At 54.5% G+C, this 17,618-nt stretch overlaps 1 protein-coding gene across 17 annotated transcripts; it reads right to left on the bottom strand.

Annotated features, from left to right (window-relative positions):
• Positions 1–293: 293 nt before the first annotated feature.
• On the bottom strand, positions 294–17,603 carry Golga2 (golgin A2). 17 transcript variants are annotated; one of them, XM_021261946.2, is made up of 28 exons: positions 17,375–17,584; positions 14,898–15,020; positions 13,921–14,001; positions 11,152–11,259; positions 10,829–10,872; positions 10,649–10,712; positions 10,189–10,245; positions 9,928–10,008; positions 9,097–9,135; positions 8,778–8,840; positions 8,602–8,695; positions 8,405–8,511; positions 7,250–7,308; positions 6,788–6,929; positions 5,667–5,756; positions 5,452–5,559; positions 5,057–5,144; positions 4,367–4,704; positions 4,021–4,134; positions 3,045–3,269; positions 2,892–2,967; positions 2,663–2,751; positions 2,243–2,461; positions 2,064–2,166; positions 1,869–1,975; positions 1,595–1,754; positions 1,323–1,516; positions 294–1,086 (listed from the first exon to the last, which is right to left on the bottom strand). In XM_021261946.2, the coding sequence occupies exons 1-28, from the start codon at positions 17,456–17,458 to the stop codon at positions 1,033–1,035; spliced, it is 3,111 nt and encodes a 1,036-aa protein (XP_021117605.1). In that variant the 5' UTR covers positions 17,459–17,584; the 3' UTR covers positions 294–1,032. The 17 variants fall into 17 exon arrangements, with proteins under 17 accessions (XP_021117605.1, XP_021117613.1, XP_004849278.1 ...); XM_021261954.2 differs by lacking the exon at positions 17,375–17,584 and adding an exon at positions 16,736–17,308; XM_004849221.4 differs by having other exon boundaries at positions 294–1,516; positions 17,375–17,603.
• Between the last annotated feature and the right edge of the window lie 15 nt (positions 17,604–17,618).

The raw sequence follows: 17,618 nt of genomic DNA, 5'->3' as shown, positions 1-17,618 counted from the left end.
TCCGCAGGCTGTGAGCCCCGCTCTGGCCACTAGGGGGCCAGGCCTCACACTCGGCCTGAAGGATTTGGGACTGGAGCTGGCACAAGGGAGGGCCGGACGGGAGGAGCCAGTGCCCAGGGATGGACGGGCCAGGCCTGGTAGCCCCCACGGTGGTCGGTGGTCGTCTCACCCGCACTGAGCAACGTACAGGAAGGTGCCACACAGCCCAAAGCCCACCTGGCAGGACGCACTCCCTGCTCAGTGGCAACCTACAGCCGACCCAGGACCCCAGAGCAGGAACACACAAGGCCAGGTTGTATGACTAAATCCATTTATTCCAAAGAAAAAGCAAAATAAACAGGAGCCGCATCACCAGGGCACCACAACCCCATCCCCGTCTCCTTCCTCTGTTCTCTGCTACCAATAAATAAGTTTCCTAGCCCCAAATAATTATAGGATCTGCTCCCCGTTCACGAGCTCCAGCCTCTGCTATGATACAGGGGGCGGCCCTCCCCCGGAATATACAAAATGTTACACAGGTACAGTATGTACATGGGGGTGGGAGGCCCACCCAGCAGCCTCTGCCCTCACGGGGCCTACTGCGCCCCAATGGTTGTAAGGCCTGTGATAGCGCTGCCCCATTGCCCTGCCGGAAAGTGCCTTGGAGGCGGAAGCCCCTGAATGAAACTGCTTCACTGACTGCCTGACTGACTGGCCACAGGGGGACCCAGCTGGCCTGCTCCAGAGCCTCACAGATTGAGATTGCGGCTGGGGCTGGGGCTGGGACTGGGGACTCGCCTGCCTTCGTGCACCAGGCCGCGTGCTCCATCCACAGGACAAAGATGGAGCGCGGCTGGATGAAGGATGCCCTGCCAGGCCTCACCCGGCCCCAGGGAGCCCTACCTGCACCAGGAGCTGGCAGATGCTGCCCACTGTCCTGCCCCAAAGCATCTGAGCAAGAGTGGGTCCCCACTGCGGGATGGCTCAGCAAGGGCGAGGAGGCCCCAAGGACAGGCTACGGCTCCATCCAAACAGCAGTCCAGAAAGTAAGACTCACGCCGACCAGCACAGCAAACAGCAAAGGGTCTGCACCTGTCTGTGTCCCCACTTAGAAAGGGGGTCATATATTTTTCTATTTATTTTTTTAATTTTAAAAATTTTTTTCTTTTTTTAATTTTTAATTTGAAAAATTATTGTTTTATTTTAATTTTTTTATTTTTTTAGTTTCTCTGACTACTCTAAAGATAAAAGGTGGCAGGGACTGAGTGGGGGACAGTGGGGACAGCCTTGCCTTGCTTCTCTAGGTCTGGCGCTCAGTCTCTTTAGATCACCATGATCTTCACCTCATCGTTCTTGTCCGCCCGGTAGAAGAAGGGGATGCAGGGGTTGCTGCCCAGGCCCGGGTGCTCCTCAGGGTTCTGGATCTCTCGCAGCAGCTGCATGATCTGCCGCGCCGTGGGGTTCTCAGGGGCACAGCCCAGCACAGCCGCTTCCTGGGCAGGCTCAGCGCTGTCGGCAAGGCTCACCTCACGAAGGTCTTTGGAGAGAGCAGAGGCCTCAGTGCTCACCCCCTCCCCACTCCTGCCCCTCACCTGCCCCCCGGGGCTCTGCTCACCACCCTGCTCGGCCACGGCAGCACCAAGTTCGTGAGCGTCTTTGGCCCCTGGAATGGGCTCCTCAGCAGGGCTTCGGGCGGCTGCCAGGAACCTGCCCTGCCACTCGTTGCGCTCACCCACAAGCCTCAGCACCAGCTCCTGTAGCTCCAGTAGCTTCACCTGGAGGGAGAGGTGCTCAGTGCCTGCTGTGGCCCGGCCAGCCCCAGCCCCAGCCCCAGCCCCAGCCCCAGCCCCAGCCCCAGCCCCAGGCCACAGCCACCTGCCCGGCCCCACCTTCATCTCTTCCTTGTCCTGGGCCAGCCGGCTGATGTACTCCTCCTTCTCTCGGTGCCGCTCCTTCAGCACCGCCCTCTGGTTTTGGTAGAGGGCGATGTACTCCCCTGAGGGGAAGCGCACCACGTCAGGGCTCCCACACGGCTCCCTGCACCCCACCGCTCTGCCCTGCCGCCTTGGACCCAGCCTGTTCACCGATGGTGTCTGTCTCCCCAGAGAGCTGGATGCAGCGATGCTCCAGCTCGTCCACCCGCTCCTTGAGCTCTGCCTTCTCCTGCATGACCTCCAGGAAGCGGCGCTGGAGCCAGAACAGCGGATCAGGTCTGTGGCCACGAGCCCTGACCGCCCTTCCTAGCCCATCGGGACAGACTCACCTGCAGCTTCTCCATGGTCACCTGTAGGGCCCGATGGCTCTCCCCAGACACGCTGTCACCCGTGCTCCCGGGGGTCGGGACCTCCTTCTCAGGCACACGGTGAGACGTGGCTGACAGGTGGGCGAGGTGCTGGCACTGCACCCTCTGCTCCCTCAGCTGCCCAAGCAGCCTCGCCCGCTCTTCCCGGGCACTGGCGAGAGCTGCATTACAAAATGCCACCTGCAGGAAGAGGGTGTCTGTGCCGGGGGACTGCTCAGGGTCTCGGAGCTCCTGTTCTTCCTAGGGGGATGGCGTCTGAGACTGGTGCCCAGGGAAGCAAGAGAAACCAGAGGGTGGGGAAACCAAGGAATTGGGGTGTCCAAAGGGACCACGGGGAGGCAGGGAAGGTAGACAGGGAAGGGACACTTAAGCCCAACTCACCATGGCCTCCCGGCTGTCTAAGTCCTCTGGGATGGTCACATCAGGCTGAGGAGCCTCCTCCTCCGTGTCCTCCTCATCCACCTCCTCTCCTGTGGGAGCAGCCAGAGGGTCCTGGCCCACCTCTGCTGCACCATCCCATCGCGTCCCCCTGGCCCACATCTCTCCCCTCCATTCTCTTTGGCCAAGAGTCCTCCTCAGGCTCCTCCTCCCTCCCCACAGCCTCACTCACCTTCCCCAGGTGGGGCCAGGAGGCTGAGCTGGGCCTGCAGCTGGCGGTTCTGCTGGCTGGTGGCCTCCAGGCGCTCCTGCAGTCAGCGAGAAGGTGAGCAGACACAGAGGCGGCCAGGTCCTCCCGCCCAGCCTCAGCCACTCCCGGGCTCACCTGGGTCTCCCGCAGCTCCTGGCGGGCCCTGTCCTCGGCTGTCTTACCCTGCATCTGCTCGTGCTGCAGCTGGTCCAGGAGCTGCGTGTGCACCAGGAACTGCCTATGCAGTGCCTCCTTCTCGGAGGCCACCTGCTGCCAGGCCGCTGCATACTGCTGCAGCTGGGACAGGAGTTGCTCTCGCTGCTGCTGCAGACCCTGCACCTCCTGGCTCTTCAGTTCCATCTGCAGAAGATGCTGGGCGTGAGGCAGTGGGATGACCTGTTTCCCAGTTATGACCCATAAACAGGGTAGGGACACCCAGAGCCCAGGCCTTCTGCACCCAGCCTCACACCTTGGAACCTCCTTTTCCACCACTTGGACTTTACTTCTGTATATATATATATATATTTTTTTTAAATATATATTTTTGAGACAGGGTCTCACGATGTAGTCCAGGCTGGCCTCAAACTCTTGGCAATCCTCCTGCCTCAGCCTCCCAAGTGCTGGGATTACAGAGGCATGTGCCACCACACCTGGCTGTAGCACTTGAACTTTAGACTCCGGATCTGGAACATCAGAGGGAGCCAACGCACATCTGCTAAGCACTTTCTGCTAGCACCCTTACTTCACACATATTATCTCACTCAATCCTCAAAGTCTCTATGAAGAAAAGGCTAATCTCCTGAAGTTAAGGAAACTGAGGCTCAGTGATATGAAACATTGAAACTGACGGGTGGAGCTGAGGTTAGAATAAGAGCCCAAAAAGCCTCCCATCAAACGCTGTTTCCCCCTGTGATGAGGACATCTGCACCTGGAGGAGCCCAGGCCTGCCCATCTCTAGCAGTCAGAGGCAGGGAGTGACAGTCACAGGATAGCTCTGCAGGACTCTGGGAGCACCTGTCCCCAGGCTGCAGCACATCTGCCCTGGTCCCCACACCTCCCCTCCCCTGGCTGGCACCTCTGTCAGAGCCCAGGCTCATGGGACAGGAGTTACCATCTCTGTGAGCTCCGCCAGCTTCTCCTGCAGCTGCCCCAGCTTCTTGGCCAGCTCCTTCTTGACATGCTGCTCTGACTGCAGTGCACTGGTCATCTCCACATTCTCGTTGGTCTACACAAAAAGGAGCAATCAGTGCCACCAACACAGGCAGACCCGGGCCCTGGATGCAGGTCCACAACACAGGGAAGGACAATTATCCCTTCTTCCCCAACAGATGCCTAGGCAGGGTTCTAGCTCACAGGGCATCTACCTACGTGAGATGCCCATTTCTATGGGGGGAGACAAAAGCCCAGAAGGTTTGTTGCTCTGCCCTGAAGGACTTGGCAAGTCAGTGGCCACACACCAGCCTGACGAAGCCGTCCTGCAGCTCGGCCAGCTGCTCCTTGAGCTCGCGATTCTGCGAGACGGCCCGGCTGATGGTGGTGCGGTCGCTCTGCATGCTTTCCAGGATCTGCCTGCGCTCCTCCGCCTGCTCGCCCCACACCTCGGCCTCACGCTCCAGCTGCAGCAACCGCTCCTCCTGCTCCCGATTCAGGCGACTCAGGCTTTCATTGTCCTGCACCTGGGCTTGGAGCTGACCTGCCAGGCACTCCAGCTCTTTCTGCAGCCGCTCAGCCTCTGCCTGTAGCCGCTGTTCCTCCTCGGAGGGCCCGGCTGGGGACTCTGGGGCTGCGGGCTCCACTGGGAAAGGAAGAGAGCAGTCAGGGCCTGAAGCCTCTGGCTTCTGGAACACTCTTCTCAGGCCTCACTCCCAATTCAGGGTCCTTGCCCTAATCTTGGCTTCCTAAGACCTCATACCCAAAGGATGGCCATTCTCGAAGCCACTTCCCAGTACGGCTGGCCATGGGCACATCCCCCTCTCTGCAGATGGGGACACTGAGGCTCAGAGGGATGGCAAGACTTGGATCTCCTGGCCCAGACCCCTGTCCCTTTGCACAGTGCCCTCAACTCCATCCCACTCCTTGGGGCACCGTAAGCCATCCCCACAGCCCGGGGCCGGCCCTGGTCCCAGGTCACCCTCCTCCCTGCTCACCCATCTGGCTCCTCAGTTCGGCCAAGCTGCTCTCCAGCTCCTGTACCTGACTCACACTGTGCTCCTTCTCCTCCTTCAATGTGTGCACCTGCCCAAGGCACAGGGGACAGTGGAGGGAGGTGGGGCTGGCAAGCCCAGGCTCACCTCCCTCCCAGCCCCACCTCCACAAAACCCACACACAGGGCTGGGTGTGGTGGCACACGCCTAAAACCCCAGCACTCGGGAGGCTGAGGCAGGAGAATCCCTGTAAGTTCAAGGCCAGCCTAGGCCACATAATGAGTTCAAAGCCAACTTGAACTACAAAATGAGACCCTGTCTCAAAAAAACCCCACAGCAAGCAATTCCAACCCTGCTGCAGAGGCCCAGCACAGCCGCCGAGGGTCACCACGCTTCACCTGCTCTGACATCTGCCGCATCCTCTGCTGCCAGATGGCACGCTCTTCCTTCAGGCTCTCTGTATACTGGTCTCTCTCCAGCTGCAGCTGTTTCAGTGACTCTGTCAGCTGCAAGAGTGGGCACAGAAGTGAGGAAGGGCCATCGCCGGCCCTCACCTGCTCCCGGCCACCTGGGGCCATCTGCCTCCCTCGTTCCTTCCTCTGTGAAACCTCACCTGCCCCACATGTGTCTCCAGCCGTGTCCGATCCTCCATGGCCTGCTGGAACCGCTGATCACTGTCAGGGGATGCAGACCCGCTGGAGAACTGGACGGAGAAAAATGAGACGTTTAGATCTGGAAGCCCAGGCTGCTCCACCCGGGCCCACAAGAGTGCGCGCTAGGATCGGTGCCCACCTCAGGCTCTTACCACTGACAACGAAGAGCTGCCTTGCCCCCAAGAGGAGGGAAACAGACTCCTGGGCTAGCTGAAAGGCTGAGGCAGGAGGATAGCAAGTTCCAGCCCAGCTTAGGTAAGTTACTGACTTAGCGAGACCCTGTCTCAAAATGAAAATATGGGGGAGGGGGGATAAAATAAAATTTATTAAAAAATAAATCAATTTTTAAAAATAAAATTGGTCAGCCGGGGATTTAGCTCAGTGGTTCCGCCGCCTGCTGCGCAAGCGCAAGGACCAGAGTTCGATCCCCGGTACCATAAATAAATAAGTAAATAACTAATAAATAATAAAATTGGTCTAAAAAAAACAAAAGAAAATATAAAAAAGGGCTGGAGACGTAGCTCAGTGTGGAGACCCTGGGTTCAGTTTCTAGTACCACAGTACTTAAAACAAAAAAAAGCCATACAGGGGCTGGGGATTTAGCTCAGTGGTTCTGGCGCCTGCCTCGAAAATGCAAGGTCCTGAGTTTGATCCCTGGTACAAAAAAAAAAAAAGGCATACTACTGATCTTTTTTTTTTTTTTTTTTTTGAGACAGGATCTCACTGTGCAGTACACGCTAGCCTTGAACTCACTCCAATTCATGCCTATCCTCCTGCCTCAGCCTCCCAAGTTTTAGGATTACAGGTGTGCAGCATTATAACCTAGCTCATCCACTGATACTCTGCTTTTTTTTTTTTTTGGTACCAAGGATCAAACTCGGGTCCTTGTGCTTGCGAGGCAGGCAGCGGAACCACTCAGCTAAATCCCCAGCCCTCCATTGATATTCTGACTCAACAGGTCTGGGCAGGATCCATGTTTATGGATTTCTAGCTATCTCTAAAGGATTCTACCGCAAATTTCTTTGGCTCCTGGAGACTGTGGCAGCCGCAGGGGCTCGGGCTGCCCACTGCAACCTCTCACCTGCTGCAGCAGAAGCTCACACATCTCCAGCTTCTTCTGTAGCTCCTCCATTCCCAACTGGCTGGCTGCATTCTCTGCTGCGAGGATGCGGAGCCTCTCTTCTAGTTCTGAGTTGTGCTGCTTCAGGTCCTCGTTGACTTTGCTGTGGCCAGAGGCAGAGGTAGTACAGCAAGGAATGAACCAAGAAAAGGAAGGACCACCTTGATGAACAGCCCACTACCCTCGCCACATGACCCAGAACATTGGCCTCAGAAGGGACTCCAGCAATCACGAGTTTCTAGTGACAGACACGGGACTGAGTTGCCTGGGGATGCCCCAGGAGTCAGGGGACACCACTGGGACGAGAGCTCAGCCTGGCACACATCCCAAGCTGTGCAGCCCCTCCCCATACGCCTCTGTGCACCACCCCCCCACACACCCATCCCAAGGCCCCAAAAGGCCCAGCCTCCACTCCCCTCCTACTTGTTCTTGAACAACTCCAGCCTGAGGGTGTCACGCTCTTCTGTTAGCTCCTTGTTGTACTGCAAACACAGATAGTCAACTCAGGGTTGGTAGGTCAAAGAGGCAGCTGGCACACAGACCACCACTAAAGCAACCACAACACAGTGCCACTTCCTCACCCTCAATCACACGTGATATCTCTGCCAGACATTTCCATGCCCAGTCCTGTGTGTGTGTGTGTGTGTGTGTGTGTGTGTGTGTCTGTCTATCTGTCTATCTGTCTGTCTTCCAGTACCAGAGATTGAACCCAGGGCCTTCACCCTGAGCTCTAGCCCTACCCCTTTCTTTAGTTTTTATCTTGTGACAGGGTCTCACTAGAAGTCACTAAGTTGCCCAGGCTGGGCTCAAACTTGCAATCCTCCTGCCTCAACCTCCCAGAGTGTTAGAATCATAGGCATGTGTCAGCACACCTGGACTCTGTGTGTTCTGACAGGATCTTGCTATGTTGCCCAGTCTGGCTCCAAACCCCTGGATCAAGTGATCCTCCTGCATCAGCCTCCCAAGTAGCTGGGACTAGAGGCACAAGTAGCCACGCTCATATGAGGCAGTTACTGTCACTGCCATTTTGTAAGTGAAACACCGCATATCAACACCAAATGCCTACCTAAGACACACTCGGGCAGAGCCGGGATTTGGACACCCAGATCTAATTCTCTGGGCTCATCTTTTATTCACCTTTGACTGGATGGTACATTCACACAGTCGCCTCAGAAGTAAAACGTCTCCCAGGCCCCCTTCTCCTCTCTGAGTTTATGAATCCCCTCAGACAAGGTTCATGCAAATTACACGCTCACAGGTGGCAACACATTGAGCTGCTCTGACCTTCCGAGCCCATGCCTCATATCCATTCTCCTAGCTGTTGGCCAAGGCCACAGCCAGTTAAGGGCATGGCAGGCATCCAGTGTTCAGGTTCCCCATCCAGGGCTCGCTCTGCACGGCACCCAAAATCATCCACAGCAGCCCACTCCTCCACCAGCTGTTTCTACCAACTATGCAGCAAGAACAGCCCATGCTGCATTCTGGGCAGCAAGGCCTCCACCCTGAGGAAGGGCCTTTTGGACTCATGCCCACCAGGGAAGCTGGGCTTCCAGTGGCCAGGAAGGCAACGGGGCTCACCTTTTCCGCCTGCTTCTGCTGTGTGGAGACGGCAGACAGTGTCTTCTCCAGCTCTCCCACACGCTGTCTCGAAGACTTCAGGCGGGTGGCAAGATCTTCACACTCTCCTGAGATGACAGAGGTCGAGATGAGCCCCCAGGACCCTCTCCACCTGCCAGGGTACCAGGTGAAGGAGGAAGGAGTGTCTGGGCGCCCACCTGCTTTCTGCCTAGCTGCCTGCTGAGTGTGGGCCAGGGCCGTGTGCAATTCTGCCTTTTCAGAAACCAGGATGCCTATGGTCTGAATGTGAACCTTCAGAAGAAAAGCCAAACAAGTGTGAGAGAGCAAAGAAACTCTGTCCAGGGGCCGCGGGACTACCACGCCATCTACTCACCTGCAGCTGTTCCCGCAGAGCCACCTGCTCCTTTGACAGCTTCTGCTGAAACTCCTGTTTCTCCTACAGAAGGAAGAAGTACGTCTTACTGGGGCGCAGAGATGGAAAGCTGAGGGCGTGCCTCCAGGATGCCACACTGGCCCAGGTCAGGGATGCCAATGAGACCAGATGAGCAGGGACCCTGTGGGGCCCAGAGCTGGGGTTTGGGGGGGATCATTCTCCAGGATGGGAGGGAGCAAGACAAGCCTGGGGCTCCTCCTTCCATATCTTCACCCCATCCCAGCAGCCATGCAATGAGCAAACATAGAAATCACATTACTTTTTCCAGCTGTTGCACAGTATCTTGGTTCTGCTGTTTCTGTGGGGAGAGGCAAAGGCAGGTAACTGGGGTTGGCCCCTTTACACGGGTCCCCAGACCAGGAAGAGGCAGGCAGGGGCTAGGGATGGATCTGAGAGGAGAACCCAGATCCCACAGGGATATAACGACCACCTCCTCAAACTCCCAAGGAAAGAGAAATGGCTTTTCCCTAGCTTTCCCTCATGGCTATGCCACTGAAGGTCTGAATCTAGGCTCTCCTTAAACACGAGAACATAAGCCTCTAGAAAGGGAGAAGACAGGTGACCCTCTGCCAGCTGGGAGCCTAGAAGGTTGCACTCACTGAACAACTGAGCTGCCCTACAGGCTGAGGACTGTCCTGAGCGGCAGGGGTGCACAGATGAGGACAGACACCATCCTTTCTCCCTAGCATTCTCATGACAGTGACCTTTTAAATTTTTGCTTCATAGAGCACGAGAGATTTGTGCCATCCTCTAATTCTACCTTTGCAGCGAACTCAAGCCCAGAGAGGAAAGGTGGATTATCCAAAATCTGGCAATTAGGGCCCAAGCCAGGGCAGGACATCGCTGGAGGCGACAAGCCCAGAGCAAGTGGGGGAGGAGTCAAGCGGGGGTGTCTGCAGGCCAGAGAGGAAGCAAAGAGAGAGCCAAGCTGCATGCTTTGTGCCCTGGGGTCCCTCCAGCTGAGACCTAGGCCCCCACTACCCCATTCCCTTTGGTGCCAGGGGGGCCCAGCCCCTTTCTTCAGAGCCCCAAGGGGAAAGTGGAGCCCCAGTTGGCAGCATAGAATCAGGGGACCCCACTGGACTCTTACCAATTCCTCTATCTTGCTACTGAGTTGTTTGTTTGTTAGATAGCTGGAGTCCAGGGCTACTGCTAGCTCTTGGTACCGGCTCTGAGGCGCATGCAGAGAGGAGGAGGTGGAGGAGGTTGGGGGGAGAGGTAGAGAGAGCATCATTAGGGACGGGGGGTGTGTGGGCTATCTCAGCTGGCAGCGGGGCACCCAGGCCCCACTATGGGAGGAGAAGGGGGACTGGCCCGCAGGGTCACTGGGCCACAGTCCAAGGCCGCTCACCTCTAGATCCTTCATGTTAGCAGACGTGAGGCCCTCCCCGTTGACATAGGATGCTGACTAAAAGAGACGAGAACTCGCATGGAGAGGCTCTGTCCCCACAATGCCTGAACCCTCCAATTTCCTCTTCCCTTGTCCTGGTGAAATCTTTCCTGCCTACCTCGACCCCCTCCTCCCACAGCCCCCGTGCCAACTTCTCATGATCCTATTCCCCATCATGCACCCTGCCGGGCAGCTCTCATCCTGAGCCTTCTCCACCAGGATAAATGATGTCACTAACTGCATGGTCCAAGTCCTTCATCTGTACAGCTTCGAGGGACAAGACTCTGGGGACTGAAGACTTGTCTGGTGCTATCCAGCATACAGGCTGGTCAGAAGTTCTTTTGCTGTCCTGTGAATCTCTGCATTGGTTTCTAAGACACTATCCTCCCCCTACACACACTTCTGGGCCCCAGGGGGGTACCTCAGACAAAAGACCGTTGAGCTGTTGGGAAAGTTGTCGCAGGCTCTCAGTGGATGAGAAAGTCCTAGGGATGGAGAGGGGGTCAGGGGTGCAGGCAGCTGCATGGGGAAGAGGCTCAGGGGCAATGGTCTGCCCTGGCCCCTCAGCCAAAGGGACCGCTGCCCCGTAGGAGACACTCACTTGGTTTCATCCATGACATTAGGGTCGCTGTCAGCGTCACAGTTCTGTTTGGAAAGAGACATAAAGGGTGGTGATTCAACTTCTGGTAAGAATCACCCAGGAGCAGGGGGAGCCAAGCTCACTCCAACAACTTTCCGTCTTCCCAGACCTCAAGGAAAAGCCTCATCAGGGCCTCCCCAGCCTCACTTCCCAAGGAGAACAAGTGGCTGTAGGGACCAGGCTGCCTGAAGAGAGAAGAGACTCCACAGAGGGTGCAGACCTTTGGGAAGTACGATGTGGTGGGCACACAGGGAGGCGGCCGGCCAAAGGGAAAAGGCACAAACCTGAAGTGACGCCATGCTAGTAAGAGTGGTGCCTGGGGAAGGGACACCGCCAGGTGACACAGTGTCATCAGCAGAAGGTGGTGCAGAAGCAGCATGGTCTTTGGGTGCCTGTCACAGAACACAGCGGGCTTTAGGGGGCCATGCAGGAGGGGAGATTCCTAACTGCCATGACACAAAGGGGTGGTGTGGGCAGGACAGTGCTGCTGCAGTCAGAAGGACAGTCACACGTGCTGGGAGCCACTGGGGGTGTGGATAAGGCTCGCCCCGGCTTCGGGCCACTTGCAGCACTTCAGACGGCCAAAGCTCGGTGGGAGCAACAGCACACAGCCTCTGTCTGGACTCCCTGAGGACCTTGTCTCCCTGCAGCTCAGCAAAAAGACAGGCCAGGCTCTGACGGGGGCTGCCACAGCAGGCGGAAGGAAGGTGTGGGAGGCGCTATTCTTCCGGGAAGCCAGTCTGTGCCATGGTGACCCTGACCCTGGCCCTGTTGGCCAGAGGCTGTGGTGATGGACTTGTTGCTGTGACCAATGTAATTATCTGTGCCCCGCTTCTCCGCTCTTCCTCTTTTCCTCCCTTCCTCCTGCCTCACCCCCAAGCATTGCCTGTGTGATTCAGAAAGAACTTGAACATCCAGGGAGTAGTATCTGCCTCCTGGACCACTTCCCTAGAATAGCAGCTGGGGAACAGTCCTCAGGTTCGGGACCTGGGCCATGTGGACACTTCTCCCACTCACCCAACTGGACCCACCTGCTTGGCCAGCTGTGTCCCACCAATCCCCAAGTTCAGGCCTCACCCTTAGATAGGCAGCCTCTGGCTCTAATATCCTCTAATGTCCAATAGGCCAGGCGGGCAGAGAATGGGAAAGGTGAGGCAGCTGACATCCGACAGGGAACAAGCACTAGGGCACCAAGGCCTGTGCGGGGAGGCTGCTGTGGGGAGGAAGTGGCTGTGTCTCCCTCCATGGAAAGGGCTGCCTGCTTTCCGGACCCTTCAGCGCTCACCTCTGAACACCCAAACTGACTTCCCTCCACACAGCAATGCTACAGAGTCTGGGGAACTCAGGGCGGCCCACATCCTTGCAGGTTTACTGTGACCATGACCCTGGAACCTGGTGTCCCTCGTGTGACTGTTAGCCCAGGAACCTGACGTTGCCTTGACAACATCTAATAGGTATGAGCCGAGATGCTGCAGCTGACCAGGCACGAGACACGGGGGGGAGGTGCAGTCCTAGCCACAGACCCTGCAGGTTCTAGGTCCTTCCTCAAATCTTGGGTTCCTACTGATCTCTGGGATTAGACCCAGGAACACTCAGGGGCAAATAGTATTTTTCTGAGTATTTCCAAATATATTTGACGTGATTTTTTTTTTTTTTTTGCACTTGTGGAGCAGGCAGCAAAACCACTGAGCTAAATCCTTGGCCCTCAATTCATAATCTTGTCTTTTTTTTTTTTTTTGCAGTATATTGCAGATGGAACCCAGTAGCACTCAGCCAGTGAGCTACAACCCCAGCTCTTTTAATTATCTTATTTCAAGACAGGATTCTCACTAGTTGTTTAGGCTAGCCTAAAACTTGAGATCTTTCTGCCTCAACCTCCAGGGTAGCTGGGATTACAGGTGTAGGCCACTGCACCCAGCTCACCATAAATTTTAAATCTTGTGGTTAAGTGTGTCCCAGTATGTCTGAGTTGACTGGGTGAATCACAGCACCTGAGCAGAGATAACTTCCCAGGTGGGAACAGCTGTGACAACTGGAAACTCTCCAGTACCAGCCAAGGGGACCCATCCATCCCTTTCCCCAAGCCCAGCTCCAGCAGGATCTGGCCCTGGCTCAGCCCTGCTCCTCGGGCTTGGCAGATATCCCAGGGAAAGCTAGCTAAGGAGGATGTGCCAACATCACATCCGGAAGAAGCCACTTCCTCACCCTCTAGACCTAGGCCCCGCATCCCCAGAAAGTGGTCCGAGAGCTCATGATGCTGGTTGTGAGCTTAGCTCTTCCCCACCCCACCCCCACGCTCCCTGGCCTGAATGTGACCTACCTTTAATCTTCAAAGCAACCTCAAATGCCACCTCCTCCAGCCTCAAGTCGACTGAGCATTTGCATACTGCCGCCTTGTCCCTGCTGCTTCCAGAAGCCTCTGTCTGCCCCTCGGGCACTTTATCTTGCTCATCTATGTTCACCACTACTTAGCAAAGTGCCTTTGCTACCTAGGACCCAGGGAATATGGCCAAGTAGCCTCTGATTTGTAAAACAGATTAGGGGCAGAGTTCTGATCACTCATCTGTCTGGTTAACCTCATACCCTCTGCACTTAGTTCATCTGAAAAAAACTAGACTTAATCTTTGCAACTCTAATGCAAACTCATTTTCTTTTAACTCCTTTCTCATTGCAAACCAAGATAAATTAATTCCATTCTATTGGTCTTTGAGGGATAGAAGCCCAGAGGGTGCGACCTAAAGGTGTTTTTTATTTCTCTCATCCTGACAGCACTACACAAGGTGCTCAAAAGCCAAAACCCCACAGATCTGCTCTGAAAGTTTTCCCAAATTAGCTTTACCCTTCAAGGTATGTGTCACCTCCTCCAAGATGATAAAAGATGGAAAAAACGCCCAATCAACCAAGCAGGTGAAGAAGCAGACACAGGCGGGCTGAGGGTTAATGGCAGCAACATAAAATAAGCCAGCAGCAGAGGATCCTCAAACCAGAGAAGCCTCAGGGGCATGCACAGCTGGAAGAGAGCAAGCCAGAGAGGGGTCTCAGCACTGCCTCACCTGCCATCTGTCCAATGAGGGGAGCGCTACCCCATTGGAACGGTTAAGGTCGGACACCAGCACCTTCAGAATGTCCTGAATCTACAGGAGGCGGGAAGGGAAAAACAAGGGCAGGGGGGAAAAGAGAAAAGTGGCTTAGAGAAGCAAGAAAGTCAGGGAAGGAAAAAGTGGGCTCAGGGAAATGGAATGCTGAAGAAGAACAGAGATCAGTACCAGGACCTGTGCCACCTTTCAGACAGCCACTTCCAATCAAGGTACACAAGTCGGTGGGAATGTTGACCCAAGGGATGGAGTCACATCACCGGAACAATGCAGCCCTTATATGCACATGAGACCCTCGCCTCAGATCCAGAATTGGGGAGGAGTCTGGACGGGCTCCAGACCCCCATCTCCATTTTCAAAACCAGACTCCCAAGTAAGGGATCACTTGAACACAACAGGCTACAGCTGAAAATTAACTTTGGGAGACACTGAGGCCCAGGGGAGAAGGTGATTTTTCTGAGGTCACCCAGCAAGCTAATGCAAAACTCAGATCTTCTCCTCCTCCTGCTGCCTGGGGCTCTCCTCCCCACACCTTGGGGCTCTTCCAGAGAGCCTGATGGCAAGTGGCTGTTCTCACTGGCCTGACTTCCCGAGGTTGAGGAAAATCAAATAGCAACTACCATTTAGTGAAGGTCTACTCTGCACCAGGCCCTAGGGAACTGACATAAAAGCAACAACATCTCATTTAAATTTCTTAAGAATACATATTATCTGTGTGTGTGTGTGTGTGTGTGTGTGTGTGTTTGATCCCCGGCGCTGGGGATCAAACCCAAGGCTTCACACATGGTACTCAAATGCCCTACCACTGAGTTACAACACTCTTAGCCCTTAAATGCAGAATTCTAACCAGTACCTGACTCTTTTCTCATCTGAACCATGACCCTCTCCTACTATATGAGCCCCTAGCCCCAGCAGCCTGGCCTGCCAAGACTCACGTCCTCAGGTGAGTGGTCATCACCAGCAGTGCTTGTCTCAGGGTTACTGTCATATTTCAGCTTTTTCTTCTTCTTCACTACTGCAGGACCACCAGGGCTGTTCTTCTGCTGAAATTCCCTCAACTGTGGAAAGGAAAAGCAATGATACTCATGAAAATGATAAGCCCCTGTTTTCACATCCTCCTGCAGTTTTTAGTACTCTTTTTTTTTTTGCAGGGAAGGCAGGGAATACTAGGGATCAAACTCAGGACTTTGTGCTTGCAAGGCAGGTTTGGTGCCACTGAACTAAATCCCCGACCTAGTTTTTAGTAGTCTTATCAGCCAGGTGTGATGGCACACTCCTGTGATCCTAGCACTAAGAAGGCTGTGAGTTCAAGGCCAGCCTGAATTACAGACCCACACCCTGTCTCCAAAAAAAGGCCAGGCATGATGGCACACACCTGTAATCTCAGCACTTGGAAGGCATGAGAATTGCTGTGAGTTCGAGGACAGGCAGTGCTACATAGTGAGTTCAAGGACAGTCTGAACAACATAGCAAGACCTTGTCTCACAAAGACCGCCCCCCTCAAAAAAAAAAAAAAAAAGACAAACTGGAATGCTGGTGTACACCTACAATCCCAACTACTGGGAATGTTGTAGCAAGGGGAATCGTAAGTTTGAGACCAGCCTGGGAAATTTTTTTAAAAGGTCAAAATAGAGCCGGGGATTTAGCTCAGTGGTTCCGCCGCCTGCCTCGCAAGCGAAAGGACCCGAGTTCGATCCCTAGTACCAAAAAAAAAAAAAGTCAAAATAAAAAATAAATAAATAAAAAGGGGTGGGGGAATGGGATAAAATAAAATAAAAAATTTTAAAAATACATAAAATTTTTTAAAAATACATAAAATTTAAAAATAAAAAGGGGTGGGGATGTAGTTCAGCACTCTCTGGACTCAATCCCTAGTACTGAAAAACAAAAAGGCAATAAATGGACTGCGGATGTAGCTCAGTGGTAAGGCACTTACCCACCATGCTCAAAACCCTGTGCTCAATCCTGAGCACCATACCCCCCACACACCAAAGGCAATAATGGATTTAAATTTAATCTTCTAACTCTCAGCTCTGGGGTTTGCCATGAATCAGCCACTCCCAGGGGGCAAACCCAGAGGTAGAAGTGGAAAAGTAAACATTAAACAGGCAGGAACTGTACATTTGGTGGTTTAGAAAGCAGACATCCGGGTACTTTCTTACACATCTGTCAGGGCTGTATACCAAGATTCCAAAACTTCCATCAATGTGCCCTTAGGCCAGAAGCAGTCAAGGCACAGCCTCAGAGAACCCGGGAACTAACAGCCCAATTCAAGCACCATTTCAGAAAGAAATCTATTCCACTTCACAAATCTGTGCACATGCCATTCCTAAGTACATTAACATGGTTGATCTCTCTCAAGAGAATCAAGTAGAACTGATGTTTCAGAAAATAGCTAGACATGGTGCTGCGTGCCTGTAATCCTAGCACCTGAGAGGCTGAGGCTCCCAAGAATTCAAAGCCAACCTGGGATACATAGTAAATTCAAGGCTAGCCTGAACTACTGAGTGAGACTCTGTATCAAAAAACCAAAACAAACAAAAAAGGCCTCGTATTTATCCTGTGACACTAAGCACCCCAGGTAGAGACAAAACTGTGAAGTTGTTTCCAAGGATCTGCTCCGCATTAAACAAGCAGATCTCTTTCCAACGAGCTTAAATAAAGGCCATTCTGGTCCCAGAGTCAAAGGGAATTTGAATATAAAGCAGAGAATCTAGAAAAAAAATTTAAGTCTCTCTGGACACTTGAAGCCTGTGAGAAAACCAACACAAACCTGCTCTCCTATGGTCACCCAGAGATACTGTGTCAACGTTTTGAGTTCCTTGGTGAAGTTTGCGCGTTGTCGGGGTCTAAATTAAAGGACTCAGGGAACCTAAAAGCTCTCTGCACTCTTTCTCATGGTCCCGAGTCCCCTTCCAGGTGGACTTCTGCACCGCGCGACCAGAAAAACCAGAAAGGGTGTTCGAACACTTAGGGGGCCGAGTGGGAAGATCAAAGGCCGGGCTGGCGGTAGTAATGACAGTTGGGGGACGGTGACATAACTGCATCCTACTCCTCCCTCCCGATCCCCCGGAGCAGGTCCGTAGTCGGCCCTCCTCTCCTTTCCAATGGGGAAAGGGATCGACGTCCGCGGATACGGGGCCGGAAAGGTCCGGTCTGGGGCGGCAGGACGTAGGGGCCGAGCCTTGAGTGGGGAGTCCCGGGAGTCACCGCCAAAGTCACCCGGGGGCCCGGAGAGGGCGGGGGCTGAGCGGCTGAGGAGGCGGGGCTGGCTGAGAGGACTTTGGTGGGGGAACTGGGGGCGCCCAGGGGCTCGCCCCATCCGCCTCAGGAGTGGCACATGTTCTGCCCACGATCCGCCCGCCGGGAAGACTCGGGCTGGGTCGAGGGCTCGCGACCTGGTGCGTTTTACCTTTTTCTTGGCCGCAGCCAATTTCTTCTGTCTGGTTTCTTCCGACATCCCGGGGCTGGGAGGGGGGAAGGGGTGGGGCCACATCACCACAATCCCATCAGCCACTGCGGAATTTCTTCCGAAAGCTATCGCGTCAGGACGCTGCACTGGCAGGAGAGGCGTAACTTGGGCGGTACTAAACTCGATACTCGTCAGTGTGGGCAAGACCTTAATCCTCTAGGCCCATTGGTCAGTGACAGAGACG

Source organism: Heterocephalus glaber, unplaced genomic scaffold, assembly GCF_053883595.1.
Source record: "Heterocephalus glaber isolate CG9 unplaced genomic scaffold, H.glaber_assembly_v1.0 deba00001479, whole genome shotgun sequence".
Classification (NCBI taxonomy): Eukaryota; Metazoa; Chordata; class Mammalia; order Rodentia; family Bathyergidae; genus Heterocephalus; species Heterocephalus glaber.
Note: the sequence above shows the minus strand (reverse complement) of the source record. Positions and strands in the feature narration are given on the sequence as shown.